Below are 23,655 nucleotides of genomic sequence, written 5' to 3'. Positions count from 1 at the left end.
ATTTTTTCAGATTATAATATTTCTGCCATGTAAAAAAAAATGATTGATTGGATTTGGGACATTCCCATAAAGCTTGAAGTTTGATGAATTCGAGAGGGATGCATGACTTCCTTTAAAGCTCGTCTTCAAGCCTCACTCCGTCTGTGGTTGAGCTGGTCTATTCCAGTGGCTTCAGGTAATTCTTATTCATGGACAACTCAGCACAGATCTCCCCTCTGAATTCCAGGTCTCCGTGTCCAGCTTGAATCCATTCTGCCCTTGAACCCCCAACCTTCCCAGGGCTGCCCTGGGTCACTAATGGCCTTTGATGGGCCTTTCTGCTGCTGGTTGCCACCTGCATTCCATTCTCTGCATTGCAGCCAGAGCAGCTTTTCTTGACAGGCACTGGTAATTTATCCTTACTGGGACATGCCGTTTATGCTCAGCCTCTGAGCAGTAGCAATCCAAAGATTAAACAACAACAACAACAAAAATCTTCCCAAGTGTCTCACTAATACCCGGCCAATAGTAACTCTGTCTCAGCTCTCCTCTCTTCTGCTCACCTATTTTTTCCTCTTTTAGACCTGGAAGGCTCTGTGTACACCTGGTGCTGTGCTCACACCTGTATTTGCCATATTTATGTTCCTTTCATCTCCGATGTTAGAGGCACCTGCTGTTACTTCTGGCCCAGTTGTGCCTGATTTCCTCTCAGCTCTGTTTCTTTAGAGGAGTGAATGATTGCATCAGAGCTTTTAGTGGGATGGCCCTCAAATCCTCTTTGAAAACGGGATATAATAAAAATGCTCAACTCCTGAACTCAATTTAGTGATTGTGGTGAGCCCAGGAGCAAAAATACAGATGTTGATGATAAAACGAAAATAGATTCAGATAGGTCAGCCTATGGGACTTTGTCTTTATATTGCTGCCTTTTCTGTCAATCTAGGTGAAAAGTGGATTTTTTTTTTTTTGCTTTTTCAATTTGCAAGTGATTTTTCAATTGGAAATTAATTAGCATAAAAGCTTATTCTATGGCTTTAGAATGTGGCCTGCCATTAACAAAAACTTCAAGAGAGACATCACCTTAACGACCTCTAGACAGTAAGGGCTTGAATGATTGACAAGTTTGTGCTTTTAAAATCTAAATCCTCATTAAAAAAAACAACATTTCTTGGGAATGACAGTCATATTTAGGTTTATTATGCTTCAGTTTCTAGTGTGCTGGTGATATATTGATTCAGATTTTACCCTGGCACTAAACATTGACCGACGGGACAAGAAAATGAACGAACTAGCGATTGGGTCCACTCTGGTAGGTTAACCTCCTTCCCAAACTTTAAAAGTAGATCGCTCCAATACATTTTCTTTAAGACTGTAGGGATTGCCGATGTAGTATATTTTGTCTGAGCCTTGACAAAATCAACCCCTTTAGATCACATAGTGGGTAAACATTAGTAGGATCAACATCAAAATGGCATTTTATTTTAAAAAAAAATTTAACGTTGAAAACAAAACATTTAAACCGGAATCTCACTCGCATGTTGTGTGTGGGGCTTTGGAAAAATAGTTGTCAACACATAGTTCCAAATCCTTGCGTTGGCCACCCTGCACCAGCCACCTCCATTCATTTAGCTAGATCTGGTCGGGAGATATCCTGGGTTCAGCTTCCCATTCCCCGATTTACTTTTATTCAGGCCAGCTGTGGCCTCCATACCAGTAATCCCAGCCCCACAGGAGGCTGAGGTGCAGCATCATAAGTTGAAGGTCAGCCACAGCAACTTAGTGAGACCCTGTCTCAAAACATAAAAATTAAAAAAGGGCTGGGGATGTAGCTCAATGATAGAGCTCACCTGGGTTCCATTCCCAGCACCACAAAAAAACAAAACAAAACAAAACAAAAACCGAACAAACAAACAAAAAACACTTTTCAACTTGTCTGTCACTTCATGATCGTGCTCCAAGAGAAATAGGGAGATGCATTCGCCCAACCAACACTGACTTGAAAAAAAAAATCATTAGAAATTATTTTTGACACTTGGGAACTGGCAGCCTGAGAATCAGAATTTGGATTTTGCTGGTCAAACATCTCAGGGGCTATTTCTTCCTAAAACTGCCATCCAAGTTGACAGCTATCCAGTTGCTGGAAGAGTGGCATTATAGTCTTTCTGATGGATTTGAGAAATTCTACAAATGTGGCCAATAGAATAGTTGACGATAGAGTAGCCAAATTAGCCACTTCTTATTAAGCGTAAAACAGATCAGTGTGAGCCTAAATACTTGGCCACAAAGCAGACTAGCAGAAATTGAAGTGCAGAATAATCAAGGCTAAAGTTGCAGGCCAGATTTTAAAAGCACGAAAACATCAAAACAAGCAGTAAGAACATGAAAGACATAAAACCATGGACATCTTGAGTTTTAAGGTATTAAATATGAGTAACGTTAGGCCTTGTTCATTGTCCATTGTAAGAAACAGGACATCCCTATAGCTGACACAATCTTTTCTAGGACAACCTGATATCTTAAAGCAATTCGTTTTTAGACCTGGAAAAACGTCACCATATGCATGCCTCTCGAGTTGAAAATTCTTCCATGAAACTATCCGTGTATCCAAAATAAAGTTTTTGTTTATTTATTTCTTTTTCTTTTCTTTTTTTTTTTTTTTTTTTACAAAACAAAATTTCTCCTTCAGGTGCAGAACTCTTTTCATCTCTTTCATATGAAACTTAAAAATGTGCCCTTTCTTTCACAGATCTTTAAATCCAGGCATGTTAACATGATTTAACCTTTTTGGTGACCCAGGCCATACTTAATATAGTATGGTAACTGGAGGCCTTGAAGAGGTAAGAGAATGTTTGGAGTAGAGGCACAGAGGAAGGGACGTGGATGATAAGGGGTGGCAATCTGAGAGTGCGGAATATTCAGAATCAAGATTTTTAGAAGTGATGTTGTTATCGAAGATGATAAAGCCCAGGGCTTATCTGACTGCCTGTGAGAACCATCTGGAGAACTAGGGCCTCCCCCATGTTCTTAGGAACTCAGACTCCTTTCCACTCTTGATTTCAAAATTGCTGTTTTCTGGCCACTTCGTTATGTCCCCAGATAGGGCTCCAGCTTTCTCATGGACATTCCAAACAGTGGGCAGGAAGAAGGGGGAGAGGCTAGATCAGCCGACTCACAGACAAATTCTCGGGGGTTGTCACCCAATGCCATTGCCCAGAACTTGACAACATGGCCATACCATACAATAACTGTAAGGCCTTGGGACATCTAGTCTTTATCCTGATTGGTCATCTGCCCAGCTACACCTGCTATTAGTAGAGAAGAAGGGAAGAATGAATGTGCCTCAGGAGGGTGGTGGGTTACACAGTCTGATCATATGAGCTTCAGATGAGCTGTTAATTTTGAAATTGTATATCTCCTCTCATCCCAGGCACTCAGGTACCTAGATGGGAAAGGAAAAGCAGCTTCCAGCTGAGAAGGATCCCGTAGGAGACAACCAGGTTTCAACCAGGGCAAGAATGGGAAATGTAGAGAAGTTAACAATAAAAAGGATCATTTTAATGGCAACAGTTATTTACTGCCCATCCCCATAGCTTGTTTTGTTTTTGTAGCCACCGTGTATTGCATTATCGTGATAATCACTCCTTTGCAAATACACTTAGTTGGTACCTTTTGCATTCCATAGTACTCTTGGAAAATCCCCAACTCTGAGTGAGCTTAACTGTCTCTTCCTTCTCATAAAATTAGTAGCTACAGAGCTTCAGTGAGTTTTCAACATGGTCTGAGAACCCTGCAAAGTCTCCCTTGGGCAGGCTATGGCCCACTCTTTAGAAGATCATGGTTCCCATCTTCTTCTAACTCCTTCTCTGAGTGCAGAAGTGTCCTGAGCCCCAGCCCTTCTAGCTGACCTCTCCCGTGACCTCAGGAAACATGTCCCCATGCCTGCTTGGCATCTCCACTTAGGTGTTTGTAGGCATGCTGTCCCTGAGCACGTCCAAGCAGGGCTCTTGGTTTCCCACACAGACCCAACATCTCTTGCAGCCTTTACCATCTCCATAAACGTCACAACCACCCACTGGGCGGCTAACATTAAAAGCTCAGGTGCTGCTCTCCCCACCCCACACCATCACACCCCAGGCTTCCCCAAGTCCTGTAGGTTCTGTCTTCACAAAGAGTATACCAGTGCCTAGGTCCTCTCCCAGTTCTCAGGGACTTGGGCTCCTTCCAGCTTGAGCTCACCATTCCTATTCATGATGCAGCCCAAGTGCTTTGCTGCTTTGAAATTTTCTCCACCAAATAAATTAATCTAACACCTTTAAGCTTGACCTCCTGCAAAGAATCAGGACATGGACAAAATGCATCCTTTTTTTTTTCTGCTACATTCTGACAGGGGTGACCTTTTCAATTCCTGGTAGAATCTTCATTTCCATCTGAAACCTTATTAGCATAACCTTGGCTCTCTAGATCAGCATTCTGGTCTTCCACATCCTCATCCAGTTCACCCATTAAGCTCTGCTTGCAGCATTCTAGGTATTCTCTAGCCTACTTCTCCAAACTTTGCCAAATTCCTGTCAGCTAGTTCCAAAGGCTCCTCCACATAGGCAAAACTGTTAAAAAGTGGAGAACGGCTCTGCTTCTCGGTATTACTTTTCTTTGTTAGTCAGCTTTCTGTCACCATGACAAAATATCTGCGATAATTAACTTATTAAAATAAAAGGTTTTGGGGGGCTGGGATTGTGGCTTAGCGGTAGAAAGCTCACCTGGCACGCGTGAAGCCCTGGGTTCGATCCTCAGCACCATATAAAAATAAATAAAATAAAGTTTGTTTTTTTTTTTAAAGAGTTTTTGGCTTGTGGTTTTATTTTTTTAAATTTTTATTTATTTTTTGTTATGGGGCTAGGGACTGTACCCAGGATCTCACACATGCTCAGTGCACTGAGTTACACCCCAAGCCCTGACTCATGGTTTTAGAAATTCTAGTCCATGATATAAGCTGGACTCATTTCTTTTAAATCTCTGGCAGGGGTGCTCAATGACAATGCTAGGCACTTCCCCAGTGACTTGAAGACCTCCTGCTAGGCCGTATCTCCTAAAGGTCCCACTTCTTCCCAGTATCACCACCCTGGTGACCACGCCTTTGCACCTGGGTCTTTGAACACCAAAACTATAGCAAAAGTCTAGGAAAATCAGCTAATTCATTAAACTTGCTAGAAATTGCATGTGAAAAATGGGGAATTTCAGAGGCAAGCACAGCATTAGGGAGGGGGCATCGTCCCTATCTATGTCCTGATTGACTCTTGTATTTTTTTGCCTGTCTTGTCAAGGTCTTTATCAAACCAGGCTTATAGGAAATACAAGGGAAGGAGAGAAGTCAAACGTGTTTTGAAGTCATAATAACTGGTTGTCAGAGCGTGGAAAAGGGGTGGTTCGAAGGAAGGAGAAGAACAACCAAGGAGGGTAGAAAAGTGCAAGTTCTCCCTAAGAAAGGGCTCTGCACACACCTGTCGTTGCTGGTCTAGGAAAGGGGCTGGGAAGAGGAAAGGTGAGCAGTCTCTTGGTTCTCTGAGGTTACTTCTGTGACAACGTTGGACTCTGATGCTTATAACCAAATATCACAGCACATCCCTAGGTGGGGCTTCAGATAACTAGGTTTAAGGATGATTGCTTTCTCTTTAAGTTCATAAATTGCCCTAAAGTAGAAAACGGTAGAACTTAAGGATTTATTGTGGTGGTGGTAAATACATGTGACATAAGGTGACCCTTGTAATCATACCTAAGCCCACGATTCAGCCGCATTCAGTACATTCACATTGTTCTACAACCTTTACCTCTATCCAGCTCCAGGATTTTCTCATGGTTTTAAAGGGAAACTCTGCTCCCATTAAACAATGACTCCCTGTCCCCACTCCCCTTAGACCCTCATTACCACTATTGTACTTTCTGCCTCAGTGATGTTGACTCTCAAGGTACCTCATATAAGTGGAATAATGTAATGTTCATCCACTTATGCCTGGCTTATTTCACTTAGCATAATGTCTTCAGAGTTCACCATGAATGAATCAGAACTTCTTTCCTTCTTAAGGCTGAATAATGGTCCATCATATGGAAATAGCACATTTTTTAATCCATTCATCCATGGATAGGTTGCTTTCACTTTGACTGTTGGAAATAATGCTGCTACAGAGTCGTGTGTACAAAACATCTCTTCATGCCTCTGATTTCAATTCTTTTGGATTTATACCCAGAACTGGAATTGATGGATCATATATTTTGTGTTTAATTTTTTGAGAAAAATACTCAAGGGATTTCAACCCTACTAATCTGTTGAACAAAAGAAGCTTTCATTTATTTCTTTATGCCACGTGATGTGTGGGTAGGCATCCGATAAATGGAAAAGAAAGGAAGGAGTCTCTTCCTCTTAAGAGACATGGGGGTTTAAGATAAAGAACAGATCCAACAGTTATGTAAACAATTAGCGCTTAAATGCTGCGTTCAGTTCCTTAAGAAGGTACGCGTGGGGTGCTCTGGGAGCACATTCTACTAACAGTGTTTTCTAGCGTTCCTGAAGATGCAGTCTCCTTTAAGATGTCCTTTAAGATGGTGTTCTACAAGTCCTAGTTAATAGTGGAGCACGCAGTGGAGAAGTTACAGTGTGCAAGTTTTTGAAATAAATTTGGTTTTGCAATAACTAACTCAATCCATCTGTTGTTGTTTTTTTTTTCTTATGACCTAAATGTCTCTTCTTGTTTCTTCTTCTAGTGGTTTTTAATTGCCAACAGATCTTACAAAGTCAGTGTGGCAAGTTCCTTTTTCTTCAGTGGGGTGTTTGTTGGCGTGATCTCTTTTGGTCAGCTTTCAGATCGCTACGGAAGGAAAAAAGTCTATCTCACAGGTAATCTATCAGTGTTCATGAAATGAATAAGAGGATCGGTTTCCCGAAGACTCTTAGGGAAATAAAAAGGAGGCTAGTTTCTCAGAGTTCTCAGGGCATTGACATGTGGACACAGATTGTATGTTTATTATACTGGCAAAAGACCAAACTGCAAGCAGAGTGAGTTCTGGCTTGTCAGTGACTAACCCCCCTGGTTAAGCCTAGGTATTAGCGTTAAAAACTTTTGTGGGTGATGTGTTTCTCTGCAAACCCCAAATTGCAATTGAAGCCATATTTCTAAAAGGAGCAGTGAAGGATTTGAGACAGTCTTCCATATCCATTTCCTCATCTCTCTCTCTGTTGATTCCTTTCAAATGAGCTCTACAGGGCTTGGCATAGTCTCTCAACAAGCTGAGTATAAGCAAGGATTTTTAATTTCTAGCATTTTTTTAAAATTTAAAAAAATTTTTAAAAATAAAAAAAATTTTCTAACATTTATTATGAATAATTGAAAACTGTGTGTGATTGACAGAAATTGTGTCACCAAGCCAGTAAACCTCTGTTTTTTTTCTGTCGTTTTCAAGAGAAAAAAACATGGGAAAAAAACATGTCTCAAAAAATTTAAGTTTACAATGGATTACTTTACAGACTAATGGATATAATTTATTACTTTCATCAAATGCTATTTTGCCTCTGAATCATTGAATATTATTCCTTTTTTTCTAGGTTTTGCTCTTGACATCTTATTTGCTATCGCAAATGGATTTTCCCCTTCATACGAGTTCTTTGCAATAACTCGATTCTTGGTGGGCATGATGAATGGAGGGATGTCGCTGGTGGCCTTTGTCTTGCTAAATGAATGTGTGGGCACCGCCTACTGGGCACTTGCAGGTACTGCTTAAATCCTTGCAGATCCGAATGTGGTGAGTTGCTCTGCAAAACCTTGCAGAGAACTAGTTTAACCCTAGAGTCTGAAAATGCATTTGGACTTGAGGCACTTAATCCAACTACAGGTTGAGTGGCCCTGATCCAGAATGCTTGGGACCAGAAGTGTTTCAGACTTTTTCAGATTTAGTGATATTTTTGTATTTATAATGAAACATGTTGTGAATGGAACGCAAAGTCTAAGCACAAAGTTAATTTATATTATACTTTATATTCATAGCTGAAGGCGATTTTGTTCAATATTTTGAGCATGTCTGCATTTTGACTGTGACTCCTCATGTGACATCAGGTGTGGGAGGTATCATGTCAGTGCTCCAAAACTTTTGGATTTTGCAGTATTTTGGATTTTGGATTTCTAGATGAGGAATGCTCAATCTGTATTAAATTTGATTTCCTGAATTTGTTTTGTATAACATCAGATGAGTCATTTTATTCATATTCCTTGGTAAAATGTCTCTCCAGGGCTTGTACCACAGGTGGTGACCTTGGTACTCAACTCACAGCCCGTCTGCATTTTGTTGTGGAGAGTGCTCAGAACAGCATTAAATGCTATTTAGCTTAAAGTGGGAAATACTGCAGAGATGGAAAGTACTAGAACTTCTTTTCTTGAAGCCTTCTTATTGTATTTTATTAAATCCTATTTCGTAGCCTTTCTCATTTTTACTGTTCTCTTCAAATCAATAAATGATATTGTTATAGAATTTCTTTAGTAAAAAAAATTGCAAAATGAGGTTCTATTCAGTTTTATTTTTAACAATTCCATCATTTCCTCAAGAACTAATATATAGTTAAAAAATGATTTTAAAGGATTTTTTTTAACTTAAAATATAGTCTTGGATAGCGTCTAAGACTCTTTTTGGATTATAGGTTCACAGTGATACCTCTTTGCTTGTTTCACTTTCACTTACTTGACAATCACTAAGTACCACTGATATTCATAAACAGATACGGGAAACGAGTTGACCCTGTGACTCACAGCAGTGTTTCTAAGTGAGGATGTCTTGAGAGAATGCCATTGTCGCTCCTTAGAACTCACATGCAGTGCCACCTTCCATTTGTTGAGTGCCTGTTACAGCCAGGTGCCACCCTAGGCATTTGACATACATCTGTAATATTTCCAGATCTTACCAATTAAGAATTTCTACCTTCATTTAACGATTTTGGTTCCACCTTGTCTGTAGCAGCTGCCAGAGTGTACTTATCCCCCTAACCCAGCTCCTAAGCTAGGACCAGTGAGAAACTTTCCTCTGAGTTTTCCATTTGTATTGAGTCCTTAATGTCATGGGGGGTGGGGGGGGGATGCGTGAAGATTGAACCCAGGGCTTTGGCCTGCTGAGCAAATACTCTACCAGTGAGTTGTAACTCCAGCCCTAATGGCATCTTTCTAAATAGTAAGGTCAGACTGATTCCAAGGGACTAGTAAAGTGATTGCAGCTGTATGCAGGGCAGGAACAAGGGCACTGTCTCTGGTTTGGACTGTCCCCGGGCCCAGGGTCTAGTTCTTGCTCACCTAGAGCATCACAACACCATGTTTTTCACATGCCTTGTACATTTCTCTGAGAAGAATCACATTTAACTTGAGCTGTTCCATGAAGATGCTTTTGTGTAAAAGACATATACTGCCCTCCCCCTGCCAGATTATCTGATTATTCCTGTCCTGTTGCCTATGTTGGGCAAAAGGAAAGACCTCCTGGACTCTCGTTTCCATGACAGTCACCTAAAGCCCTTGAAAAAAATTCATAACGAAGTGCTTTCACCTCTCATTCTTGTCCTTGAAGCAGGGTTAAGATGAGGCAATTAAAATTTATGTAGCAAAGAAAAAAGGAAGGAAGGGAAAAAATAAAAATAAAAAAACTAACAGTGGAGCCAGATGGTTGCCAAATTCAATGTGAAATTCAGAGTGTGACAGAGTTCCCTGGAGGCCAGGACTGGGACCTGAACCCAGGACAAAAGGAAGGCTCATCTAATGGAGCCCTGAATGCTTTTGTGTACAGCTTCCTTTTTTTCCCATGAACCAACGTCTTCCCCAGAATTTTATCCAGGACCCTTCTTTTCAAGTTGGTTTCTCTCCAGCACAACCTTACACACCCCTATGACTTCAAATATGCTCGTGAACTGCAAGACGTTGGAAAAATCGGTTAGAAAAATCAATGCTTGATAGCTAAATAGTATTTTTTAGTATGTATAAAATAGTGTGTAAAGTATGTACAAAAAAGGCACAAGTACAAACTGAAGGAATCCATTTCTGATTGGTGTTGAACAGCCTACGAAGAAGGAAACTATCGATCATGGTAGTTACTTCGATTGAAATACGAAGTCAAGTACTAAAGCTTATGAAAAGCCCATGCTAGAATGTTGGTTATTTGTTTTCTTAATACCTTCTCAGAACAAAGAGAATAGATCTACACAGCAAATGTAAAGAATACTACGGTCCCACCTGCCCATAGACGACGGTGGCTCACATTTTGCTGAGTGTCCTTCTGGAGCTCTTCCTGTGCCCACCGTTCCACAACACTCACTTATGAAACAGACCCTGCCACATGTCAGACACAGCTTTTTAGAGCATTTTAGATCAAATGGGTGGACCAGAGAGGGAGAAGGTCCTGGCTGTTAAGAAGCTTATCCTGTAATTTGGAGGCAATTTCAGATAATTCTAAGGACAGTGAAGGATGTTAAACAGGGTAATGGGCTAGACAGAATTGGGGGACTACTTACATGAAATAGGATGGTTAGAGAAAACCTCACGTAGGAGTTTGATCTAAGATGTATGATGAGGAAGCCCTGGACATGCGAAAGTCAAAAGAAGAACATTCCCGCCAAATGGAGTGGCAAAAATCATGGCCAGAGGCAGGAAGGAGATTGTTGGGGGGTCTGAAGAATACCTGGAGCTGCAGTGTGGAGAAGTAGGGGTTGGACAGGAGTGAAGTGAGGAAGCTTGGGGGGCACCTAGGGCCCGTGATCTAGGGCCTGTGGTAGGCCAAATGAGGATTTTTTTTTTTAACTCAAGGCATAGCCAGAAGCCAGCAGGGTGTATTAAGTAGAGTAGTGATAGGCTCTAATGTACTGAAAGGTTACTGTGGTAGGCGTGTGAAGAATGAACGAAAGGGGAAACGAGGGGAAGTAGAAATTGAGGGGTCACCTAGGAGGCTGTGTCGTTGACCATGTAAAACAGACAGTGACTCCGAGGAGATGTGAGCCCTGGAGGAGGAGGAAGAGGTGCATTTGAGCTGGAGTTGGGTGGGACACGATGTCCTGAAGGCTTCACAGAGATGAGACAGAGAGACTCAGGGGGACCTCAGAGTTTGTGTCTGGAAACTGGGAGGGTCCTTGGTGCCATTTACCAAATGAAGTCCCATCTATTTTCTAACCTGCCCAAATGAGCTCTTGCTGAGTACAAATTGAGCAGAAGTGGCAGACTTGAAATTAATTAGAAGCAAGCAGAAAAGAAATCTGGGAAGTGTGCATCAATACCCCAAGGTCCAGGGATAGTCACCGAACCACCCGTGGTGCTCCAAAACTGTCATGTGCAAAAGTGGTGATTTGAAATGTTTGTTTTAAAAATACTGATCATTTGAACGAAGTAGCTGAGAGTTTCATTACATCTTCAGCTCCACACCTTGTCTCCACTGTCATTTCCAAGCACACACGTGTAGCTTCTTGCTAGACATCAGATGTGACTGTCTGTTGTCCCTAAGACCTATTGCTTTTCATGTAAAATCAACACTGTCTTCCGGAATCTCTGCCTGTGGTCACAGTATTTAAGGCCACCAGCTAGATACCTTTGAATATCATTTCCTCTTGTTTGTCATATCCAGTTGATGCCAGTTCTTACTGATTGTGACAGAGACTCAAATCGTAAGAACCTGTGTATGGAGGGAAATCATTTGATTAACCACCAAGCCTTGGAGCCAGGCCTTGGAGATGCTTGGAACCAGGCAGTGCGAGGCTTCTCACCTCTGCTCCTTATCGTCTCTGGAAGCTTCCTCTGCTCAGTCAGAGATGGGTCCCAGCAGTTCCAAGTCCAGTATTTAAAAGCCTGGGTAAGAGCTCCGACTGGTCCAGCTGGGGTCACCCTGAACTAGGGTGACCCTGACTGGTAGCACCACAGTGGAGATGAAGTAGCAGGATCAGTTCTCCAATAAAGTGAGGTTGGGGGATTCTTGGAATTATAAATGAGAGCTAGATAGAAAATATTCAAAGCCAGGTGTGGTGGTTCAGGCCTGCAATACTAGCAGCTCCAGAGGCTGAGGCAGGAGGATCACAAATTCAAAGCCAGCATTAGCAACTTAGCAAGACCCTGTAACTAAATAGTATATAAAAAGAGTTAGGGATGTGACTCAGTGGTTAAGTGCTCCTGGATTCAATCCCTGGTAGAAAGAAAGAAAGAAAGAAAGAAAGAAAGAGAGAGAGAGAGAGAGAGAGAGAGAGAGAGAGAGAGAGAGAGAGAGAAAATTCTGAAATAGCTATGCACAAGAGACTTCCAAATATATTTTTTTAAGTTAATTGACACAAAGAGCTAAACCTATGTTACAACAGAACAATAATTGTACACACTAAAATTTGTCGAACATGTATAATTTCATCTGCAATTAACAAAAACTACCATTTTTTGTTAGGTATTATTATTTATATCTTAACAATAAGGAAACCGAGGCTCAGAGACATTTAGTGATTTGTCCAAAGTCACACAGGAATAGTGGCAAAATTAAGGTCCAAATTTGGTTCCTCTGAAAACATCCCATGCCTGGGACTGTCTTCCTTTTGCCGACATTGTTGTGAGTGGGTACTGGGTGCTCAGGACCATTCTGAGCCATGACAAGAAGCCTTGTTGTTGGGAGCCAGGTGCTCTTTGATGCACTGTAATGAACCTGTAATAGGTACTGATTGTCTTAAATTTCCAGGGAAATAACACTGTCGCCATTCCCTTACTCACTGGAGTTTGAGCACACTGCACAGACTAGCACATTAGCTCTTCTTTGTGGCTCTCTCTTTTCCTTGCTCAGGCAAACAGTATAGAAGTCAGTGTTTTTTTTTGTTTGTTTGTTTGTTTTTGGTTTGGTTTTTGTTTTGATGAACTATGGACAGAAATCAAAGAAAACATCTGTTTTACAGGATTCTTGATGAAATTTTTGTAATAAGCTCAGCAAAGCCCTGTGGCTACAGATGTCCACAGAAGTTATTTTTCCGTAGAAGGGAGACAGGAGAGAGGAATGGTACAAAACGCAGAACCACCATCCAGACAGACCTGGGTACAAGTCCTGGCCATGCCATACTCAGCCCTCTGTTCCTGGACAGTTTCCCTGAACCTCTCCGAGCTACTTTCTCAGGTTAATAATTATACCTGCTTTGTAAAACAATATATGCAAGACCATTAATGTTCAATAAATAGCAGCTCAATAAATAACAGTGATAAAAGCAGTTAGAGAAGGTACATCAGAGATATAGATTTTGTGAGAATATTGGACAAGCCGGCACATTTAATACCCACCTCAATACTCATTTCAAAAAACATATAAGATTTTAAAAAAATTCTATGGCTGGTATTTTTTTTATGTTCTGGTTGGTAGAGACAGATAAGAAACAAATAAATACAAACTGTCATGCATCTGATGGTGATGAATTAAGTAGGGAAGGGTGATTAAAGAACAGGGCACCAGGCTATGGTTTAAGACGGACTTCAACGGCATCCTCTTTGATAAAGATGAAGGCCCAGCATTACAATCACCATGTGGCCTAAAAACCTGCTCACCCACACACTGCCAAGACTCCACCAGAGGCTCAGGCAGATGTCAGTGTAACTCCCAATACCAAAAACATTTGGCCAAACCCTTAAAACTCATCCTGTGTACATGTGGTCTGTGTTCCTCTCTCCTTCCTCCATTTCCACTCATTTTCTGGCCTCTCTTTTTACCTTTTATCCTCTGAGGCTGAACATTGGTATTGGTTTTTCTCTTCTGTGCTTCTCACACTTTTCAGGCAAGGGCTGTCGTCTCATGAGTACAGTTGGCTCTGGGACTTGGGGTTGGAAATGGGACTGCGGACCGTGCTTTCTCTGGTGACCTTTCTCTTTTCCCTGCATTAGGATCCATTGGCGGCCTCTTCTTTGCCGTTGGCATCGCCCAATATGCCCTGTTGGGATACTTCATCCGCTCCTGGAGAACCCTAGCTGTCCTGGTGAACCTGCAGGGGACAGTCGTCTTTCTCTTATCTTTGTAAGTAGCTCTTCTTCTCAAGAGTTTTAATTCAGTGAGCAGAAGGGATGTAAAAGAGGATGCAGGTCAGCGCTTTGTGTACACTGACTTTGGGGGAGAACTGACCTCTGCAGGTGATCCAATCCTTGGCCGCTCCTGGGATGAGAGATGGATGCCGCTTAGTTAGTTCAGAATGCAGGTACCTCTGTTCTAGATAACCACTCAATATGCTGCCTTTAAACTTCAGATTGTTGACATAGGGTACCAGTTGTTGTTGTTATTTTTTTTAACTCAATGCCTCAAGCTTAAAGATCTTCAGGCTGGATCAGACCATGGGCTAGGAGTGGCCCTGAGGTATGATATTGTGAGCCAAGTATTCAGGTTGAATGTGTTTGCTAAGTGAACTAAGCCAGTCCCCCCAAAACCAAAGGCCAAATGTTATCTCTGAGATGCAGATGCTGACTCAAAATAAGGGAGAGGAGGGCAGCATAGAAGTTCAATGGATTAGATAAAGGGGAATGAAGGGAATGGAGGGGGAGGGGAATAGAAAAGACAGTAGAATGAATTAGACATAACTCTCCTATGTTCATATGTGAATACACAGCCGGTGTAACTCCTCATCGTGTGCAACCACAAGAATGGGATCCTAATTAAAATAAGTTATACTCCATGTATGTATGATATGCCAAAAGGTACTCTACCGTCATGTGTATCTAAAAAGAACAAATACAAAAAAAATGTGGGGGGAAAAATTGTGTAGTAGCAACTGTTTAACCTGAAGATGAGTCTCATTTCAGGGTCCCTAATGTGCACTCTGGAAGAGTCACAGACGTGGGGGATGCCCTTAGGGTGCAGAGCAGTACAAGGCTGACTCCCTGCTCAGGGTGGGTTCTATAAATAATGGCCCAAAGTGTCACACTGTGACAGTGGTGGGCCACCGACGTTAGCCCATTTCATCAGAAGTTTCAGTGTGTCCTATCAAAGGTCTTTCTCACCTGTGGGGTCCAGTTTCTAGGTTTACTCATTAAAATCCTTGGCATGAACGAGATTTTCATCCCATGGTACCAGCTTTCTTCTGTACCATAAGACGAGAGAGAGAGAGAGAGAGAGAGAGAGAGAGAGAGAGAGAGAGGGAGAGGGAGAGAGAGAGAGAGAGAACGCGGTGGTAATATTTTAATTCAGGTGGCTCTTTCATTTAGTAACTCTGCACCCTGGTTCTAAGTTGACCTTTAATGGGGATCAAACTAAAATTTGCTCTCATATGCAGTAGTCATCGTTAACCTGGACTAAAGAAACAAAATTCATGAAAATTATCTATTTATGTGAATTAGAGTGAGGTAATTTTATTAGAAAGGGAAACCCAGCAGTATTTTATTAGCTTCTATATTATACATCTTTGAAAAACAATAAGTGGGTGCCTATTACAGTACGTTGATTTAGTAAGAACTCATGTAAATATTTATGAATGAATATGCTTTCAGCTGTTTAAAGGAGCTCAGGCTTCCCCATGCCGTCTGGCTCTCTCCTCCAACAGTAGTGTGAATTCCATGGATAATCTACACCATTCTGCTCTTGTTTATCTGAGTGAATAGTCTGAGTTGGTTTCTGTTAGTGCTAGGGAGGGGTATCTCCTCACCGGAAAATGAATTCAGGTCGAGAGCAGTAGGAAATAGAGGGAGGAAGACGCATGCAATTAGATATCTACTGACTCCATCAATCCTGGAGCACCAGGTGTCCCACAGATGGCCTCCCGTGTGTTTCCCGTCTTTCTTTCCTGAATTCCCCAGCACATAGCCCGGTCTCTTCAGGGGCCTTTTATTTCTGCCTCCTGCTGGAGCCCTGCCTCTCTGAACCAGGAGTCCTCAGACAGAAGCAGGCTCAGCTCCACAGTGCATTTCCCCCAGCCCCAGAGCCCAGGGCCTTCCCCTCAGTACAAACTTCCTGTCCATTGGACAGACACAGGCACAAAGATATCCATAATGACTTTCACAATTGGCCGTCATCAGCGTTATTTTAGAATCATATGTTGCTTGTTTACCAGAAACATTTTTACCTAGCTTCACATTTCCTTATTTTGCTGGGCACCGCGGCACATGCCTGTAATCTCAGCGGGTTTGGGAGGCTGAGGCAGGAGGATCACAAATTCAAAGTCAGCCTCAGCAATGGCGAGGCATTAAGCAACTTGATGAGACCCTGTCTCTAAATAAAATATAAAATAGGGCTGGGGATGTGGCTCAGTCAGTGTCCAAGTGCCCCTGAGTTCAATTCCTGGTTGAAAAAAAAAATTTTTGTTTCCTTATTTTAAAAATATTTGAATCTAAGTAATTTTATTTTTTGCTGAAAATGGGTGCCTTCTTAATTTCCAAAGATTTGCTATCTTTAAAGATAGTCACAGAACATTTTTTGAACAAAAGGAACATTGCTGCATTAGCCTTTTAACTTTCAAGCGTGACCATGGCACGGGTGACCATGCCGTCAGGAAGAGGGCAGTATGTTCAAAGATTTGCTTTTCCTTTTAAAAACATGTCTTACTGTTTTGTTTGTATAATCTGCATGTGTCCAAGCTCATACTCTCAAATATGTCCACAGCAAGTCAGTGACCCTTTGAAAAAGTGAGCTATTGGCCTCTGAAAATGCAGAGAAATATAAAGTACTAAATTTACACCATCAAGATAAAATTTTCCAAGTAGAAATAGTTTTGTTAACTCAGAGTTAAATTTCCAAAGCCTGAATGACTCACACATATTATCTTCAAAAATGCTTTTTACACTTTTAAAAGTAATTTCTTATTGTTTATAAACAATTCTGAAAATACAGAGAGGCTTGGAGGAGAGGATGACTTACATTCCCCAGAGATAATAACTGTGAATATTGTTGGTATATTTCCTGCTGGTTCTTCTTACTCCTTCCAATCCTGTACCATTTTAATTTTTATCATCTTTTACTTTCTTTTTTTTATTGTTGGTTGTTCAAAACATCATCTTTTACTTTCTCTACATAGTTTTCACAATCTTCTTCTTTAGACCTTTTTCTTTGTATTTAGACTGATCAGTTAACTTTACTCAGTAGCTCATACATGACCAGGTTGATCCAATTTATCCAATCAGCAGATTAACATTCAACAGAACAATTATTCACTTGGTTATTTTCTTGCATGTCAGTATAATAATCAAATGGCAATAAAGAAGTAAATAAAGGAATTTTACAAATTGTCAGAAATAGCCTTCAATCCTGTTTTTATTGACCATCAAGTGTTATGCATGAATATTCTCTTCCTCAGTTGCAAAACTACTGGGAAAATTCCTGTTTTTTTCAAGTGTCTTTCCTCTCAGCACCTCTCATGTCAATCTGAATAAAATGAAAACTTTTTTTTTCCCCCTTCAGTGCTGGGGATTGAACCCAGGACATTGCACATACTAGGCAAGTGCTCTCTCACTAAGCTAAATCCCCTACCCCTGAAAATTCTTAATAAATGTTATTGACAGAGTAGCCATCCATTAAGCTTTTAAATCCTATACTGTTTGTTGCCAATTCACCATCTTATTGAAAGGCACAGGAAATTCTAAAAAGCACCTTAAATACCTAATATTATTCACCCAAGTTTCATCTTTGGCAGGAAATGTCAAATTCCACGTAAATGACCTTGATGTTGTGTTTAGTAAACAAGGCTTCCACATTCCTACAGTGGCATTGTTGTCTTTGAGAAGTTTTTGGAAAATATATTCATGATTGTGAAGAAGCAAAAAAGCTACATAATATTGAAGTCTTGAAACTGTGTAAGAAATGTAATTATTCAACACTTTGTGGTTATATTAGAAAATAACTGTTGTTTGGTAACTAGAAGTGAACCTGAAAATAACTTTTTTATTCTTTAAGGCTTATGTAAAGATCAAGAAGTTCCTCAGGTGTGTTGGATGATTTAAATATTTTGAAACAGTAAACAGTCAAAAGTAGCTAAGATGTAACTGTTTCATTTAAAAAAAAAACATTTTTTTTTAGTTGTTGATAGACCTTTATTTTGTTTTATTTATATGCGGTGGTGAGAATCGAACCCAATGCTTCACACATGCCAGGCAAGTGCGCTACCACTGAGCCCTAGCCCCAGCCCTCACTAACTGCTTCATTTTTATGTGTGGTCTTAAAATAATGTCTCCCTCATAAATTGCATACCATGATGTTAAAAACAACTCCTTTTAAAAAATTTGTTTTCCTAATGCAATAATAAAGATTTCTGTCTTCACGTAAAACTTTTGTAGAACTTAAAAAAACGCACTATCTCTAACTCATAATTCTAACAAGTCTTGTCCCCTGATCCACGAAGAATCTGCTTTATTCAATACTAAGGAATTGCCATTCACTTATTAAAATTGATTTAAAAATAAATGCAAGCTGGTTACCTTTATTATTGATATTTTGAAAACACACTCTTGGTTTTGGTTGATAGAGTGGGCCCCCCTAATGTTGGTGTGAATGTTGAAAACAGCCCTTTCTCTCTTTCTCTCGTATGTCATCAGGAGAGTCAAGCTTTAAAAACCTAAGGCAGAATGCAGCTGAGGTGAGGGACCTCGTGTTCTAGCGGGTGATTTGTGTCCTTCCTCTGCACGTGCACCTATATGAATACACAGCCTTTAATGATGTCTCTTTCAGATTCATTCCTGAATCACCTCGTTGGTTATACTCCCAGGGTCGACTGAGTGAGGCCGAAGAGGCACTCTACCTCATCGCCAGGAGGAACCGCAAGCTCAAGTGCACGTTCTCACTCACGCATCCTGCCAACAGGAGCTACAAGGAGACTGGAAGTTTCCTGGATCTGTTCCGTTACCGAATCCTCTTAGGACACACCCTCATCCTGATGTTCATCTGGTAATCTCACATAAAGGGGTGTTTTGTGGATCTTCAACCGAGGTTGGGTAATCTGTTCCTTCTTCAGGTTTATAGAAAGCTTTACCTCTTGACAACAGGAGGTTGTTTTCCCCAAGACGGGACCTGTCCCCCAGCACCTGGTATGTCCCACTCAGCTCTGATTTTGCAGCCCCATCTCTGAAGCAGGAGATGATGGTGCCTGCTGGGCATCGTCCTAAATTTGAGTAAATAGAAACACATCTTTGCTGATGAGGCATTTAATGTGACTATGTAAGCCCCACCCTCAAGAGAAAGAGGGCTGGAGAAAGCCAGCAAGCGCAGCAGAACCTGAAGAGTTCTATCAGCATTTAGCCTACCTTTGATTCTGGCACCAAGGGTGTTCCAGCAGTGCCCTGGGCCACATGTTGTGTGGCAGTCCTGCTCACCCCCCACTGAGGTGGGTGAAATGCTATCCCTTGCGTAGATGGGATCCCCGACAGTGGAAGTGAGGGATCCAAAGCCACGTATCAGATCAGTGAACGAGATGATTAGTACTCTGTGCTCCTGATTTTCTGATTCCTTAGCTTATTCCCATCTTTAAATGCCTCTCAAAATGCTCTCAGTGTTAACGTAAGTTCATTCAGTCGTTGAAGATGGTTCCACTTAAAGAAGGAAGGGTTACAAAAGCAAAAAGTAGATGGGCACTACCATGTGTGTTTTGCACATGTGTTTTAATATTGGACATTCTGCCGGAATTTGTTTTAATATTGTATCTTCTGCTATAAATTTGACCCTGTACTGGGCATGATTATTTAAAAAAAATTTTTTTTTTAGTTGTAGCTGGACACAATAACTCTTTTTTGTTTATTTAATTTGTTTATGTGGTGCTGAGAATCAAACCCAGTGCCTCACACATGCTAGGCAAGCGCTCTACCACTGGGCCACAACCCCAGTCCCTGGGCATGATTATTATACATCACAACTAAAGGATGATTGTGCTGTTTATAAGCATTTGCCATGAAGGGTGCATAGAAACCCACATTTTCATGGAAGAATAAAGGAAAGTGACTTTACATAAAAGCAGTTGTGTGTATAAAGCTGAAAAGAAGAGTTGCTTGAGAATAAGAAGCTGAGAAGGTGTTTTTCTGTATACTGATTCTCTTTTCCTACCCAGACACTGACTGCCCCCTGGATGGTCAGGGGCCAGGTCCTACCAACTGCTGCCTTCTCCACAGAACCAGCACAGTGTAGGGGTATCACAGATCCATAATGCTGAATGAAAGACACAGCTTAGAAACATGAAAATCAAGAGAACCTTTGAAAACCAAATCTGGTTAAACACCAAATCTGATTTGGTGTTCACTTATTTAAAAGCAAATATATATGAAGTCTGTTCAAGTTACTTGGGGCTCTACAGAACTCTGCATTTGTAAGTCACGTAGACAGTCAAACCCTCTGCATTGGAGGAAGCCCCTATTTGAAGATGTTTTACTGTTTTTTATTTTTGTTTAAGTTTTTTTTTTCTAGTTATATTAACTTCTAGATTCAGGCTTTCGCAAAATTAAAACAAACAGAAACCAAGCTAAGGGACAGGGAGCCTGTCCCGGTTTATTTTATTTCTTACACAGCCAAAGATACTCTTCTCAAATAAACTTCTTCCCCCTGGGCTCGGAATGTTCAAAGATGCAATAATCGAGCCAATGTCATTTGACATACTGCCATTCTTTTTGAGGATGTTGTAAAATTCGGAAATCTTTTCTGTGCCTCTGTCATTGAAGAAAGCCTTAACTAGGGAGTAAAATTATACCTCTGTGTTTAACATCTGTTCCTTTGCTTATTTCCTGTGATAGTGCCTTTTAAAATTGTTCTTCAATGCCTTAAATATACTGTTAAATATTATGCAAGGATCTTAAATTTTGTTTGGTGCACATAAAGAGGATTGAAATGATTTTAATAGCTGTAATTATGGATCCCAACGACCAAGTCTGCCATGAAGGCAACTTGCATATGAGAGGCCCAGCCTCAGGGACTTGGGGATGATCAGGCCTTTCATACCTCATGTTCTCCTGTTCTCTTTCACTGCCAGCTTGTCACTAAATTCCCCTATTGTCCTGAACTGGTTTTGTTTATTCTTGTTCTGACTCAATACCATCCCCAACTATGGCTAGAATCACTTCACTGGAATTTCTATCTTAAATGCAGTGTAGACACATTAACCCAGACCACCCACAAAGAACATTATGTGAGAGCAAGGTCTCTCCTATGGGTGGGAAGCATTTAAAGGGTATTTTAGAAAACTGCATGGATTTAAATTGTTTAGCCTTTTGCTCACATGCGCGATGCCCAGAGTAAAAGGAAAGTGGGTAAATGAGTGTCCCTTTGCATCTGCTTCTGTGATGTCCTGGCTACAGGACTGCTCATCTGCCTTCATGCATAAGGGAGAGGAGCAGGGTGCACCTGCTCCAGGGCTTCCTCTCTCCCTTCCTCCCCAGCCTTTTCTCCTTATATCTACCACAGCCTAGTAATAGGCCAGGGCACTTGGCCCCTTTCTCTGTTTTATTGCTTACATAGCAATTTATGGTTTACAAAATATATTCAGATACTAGTAAAGCCCAGTTTCAGTTTTTTAAAATTTGTTCTGTTTTATTTTTATTTTAATATGCAGTTTGCTAGGCACAAAAGTTCCTGTTACCATCTTTGCTATTTGGAGCTTCAGGTTGGCACTCTGATTGGCCAAACTCCCTAGCTTTTTAGTTCCCAACTTCAGGGATACACTTGGTGCCTAGCACAATGCCTGCCATCTAAGGAGATGCTCCCTAAGTGTGTGTTTCAGAAATGATATGCATCAATAAATTAGTAGCTTTTCAAAGGGCTCTTCCCCAGTTGATCCTTCTGGAGGATTCTGCCTCTGCTGTGACCCCTGAGTTTTCTTGCCTGTTCTGAGTCTATAGCATGTGCACCTGCTGAATGCAAGAAGAGTTAATACCCGGGGTTGGAAATTCCTATATCCCAGTGGGGTGGAGTGCCTGACATTTCTGGCCTACAGGTGACCCACTGAAAACCCATCACTTCTCAGTTCATGCTCTCCAACCATCCTTTGTTGATTTTTCTCCATGGGAAGACTTTTCCAGAGTCATTCTGATAATATCACAAAACCAGCCTTAGGCAAGTGTTCCATACATTGTTGAATTATTTTTATTTATTTATTTATTTTTCCTTTTTTTATTGTTGGTCGTTCAAAACATTACATAGTTCTTGATATATCATATTTCACAGTTTGCTTCAAGTGGGTTATGAACTCCCATTTTTACCCCGTATACAGATTGCTGAATCACACCATTTACACTTCCATTGATTTACACATTGCCATTCTAGTGTCTGTTATATTCTGCCGCCTTTCCTATCCTCTACTATCCCCCCTCCCCTCCCCTCCCCTCCCCTCTTCTCTCTCTACCCCCTCTACTGTAAATCATTTCTTCCACTTGTATTATTCTTCCCTTACCCCTCACTTCCTCTTGTATGTAATTTTGTATAACCCTGAGGATCACCTTCCATTTCCATGTAATTTCCCTTCTCTCTCCCTTTCCCTCCCACCTCTCATCCCTGTAGCCAATCCCTAAAAAACAAGTACATTGTTGAATTAAATGAAGGAAGAATGGGGTCATTGTTTTCTACTCAATGCAAAAATGCTTGAGAAAGCACAAACAATATCTTTTCTCTTGCAGGAGCTAGGCCTCCATTTGCTTTATATAGTATATAGACATAAATCATTTCCAAAGCCACATCATGTTTTTGTTCTTTCCTAAGATAGAAATTTACATGAAGACAGAAAGCTTTGCAGGAGAGTCAATCTTTTTGTGTGCAGAAGTTTGCATTATATTGAACCAATTCTATTTTAATCTTCTCCAGCAAACTTTGACATGTTTTCTGTTGTCTTGTCTTTTCACTTTCCTGGTCCTTTGACACCCCGCCCCCCAAACTGCAGGTTCGTGTGCAGCTTGGTGTATTATGGCCTCACTCTGAGCGCAGGTGATCTAGGTGGAAGTATTTATGCCAACCTGGCTCTGTCTGGCCTCATAGAGATTCCATCCTATCCTCTGTGCATCTACTTGATTAACCAAAAATGGTGAGTATGGATGAACATGAAGTGCACCATAGAGAAGGTGCATGGGTGGCACACTGACTTGCTTATATACATACATACCTAGATATTGTCATTTTTTTCTCTGTAGATAGTATCTGCTAATCACTGTGGTGATTAAAGTTTCTTTCAGGCCAAATGCATTTAGAATACATTTTTTGGTGCAATACTTCTTTAGATTCATATGTGTGAGTTTTTATATAAGGCTTTAATGCATTATTGAAGACACCATAAGATGAGGGGTTTTAGTAGTCTCTAAGTACATTGTTTCGCCTAAGAGATGGGGTTATCAATATAGCTAGAATTTCATCAACCCAATTCATAGTATTTATAAGGTTTTGTAAGTAGGAAGAAAAGTGAGGGAACTAGAAAGAATTTTCTTACCTCTTAAGACCCACTTTGTTGAGAGGAAGAATAAATACCATCCTGCTCTTGCTACTTATGGTCAGTGGGCACAACTTTGAAATATATTTAAAAAGTTATTATGGAGCTCCCTTTCCTTGGGTTTTGTAAGGTAATTCCTATTATTTAGCCCCTGACCATAGCAACTAGAACCCTTTTTTTGTTTGACCTAGGGATCATTTGGATTGTACCATTTCTCATTCTCTGGAAATTATCATTGTAACTAAAATCGGGGGTTGGCATGGCCCCGATGCTGTTGTCATGATGTCTACAAAACTGTGAAGGGC

The 23,655-nt window shown here is 40.9% G+C and overlaps 1 protein-coding gene across 2 annotated transcripts in view; it reads left to right on the top strand.

The window, feature by feature from the left end:
* The window catches only part of SLC22A15 (solute carrier family 22 member 15), an 82,446-nt gene that overhangs the window by 27,063 nt on the left and 31,728 nt on the right, over positions 1-23,655 (top strand). For both annotated transcript variants that reach the window (XR_014023854.1, XM_081308613.1), the window contains exons 3-7: positions 6,736-6,868; positions 7,574-7,738; positions 13,875-14,004; positions 18,631-18,846; positions 22,811-22,951. Coding sequence is in view for 1 of the 2 variants with exons in the window: in XM_081308613.1 (XP_081164739.1) it covers positions 6,736-6,868; positions 7,574-7,738; positions 13,875-14,004; positions 18,631-18,846; positions 22,811-22,951 (785 nt within the window). In the remaining variant the exon portion in view is untranslated. The remainder of the gene's footprint in view (positions 1-6,735; positions 6,869-7,573; positions 7,739-13,874; positions 14,005-18,630; positions 18,847-22,810; positions 22,952-23,655) is intronic.

This window comes from Spermophilus citellus (genome assembly GCF_964194105.1).
Source record: "Spermophilus citellus genome assembly, chromosome: 9".
Classification (NCBI taxonomy): Eukaryota; Metazoa; Chordata; class Mammalia; order Rodentia; family Sciuridae; genus Spermophilus; species Spermophilus citellus.
The sequence above is the reverse complement of the archived record's forward strand: the minus strand, read 5'-3'. Positions and strand labels throughout refer to the sequence as shown.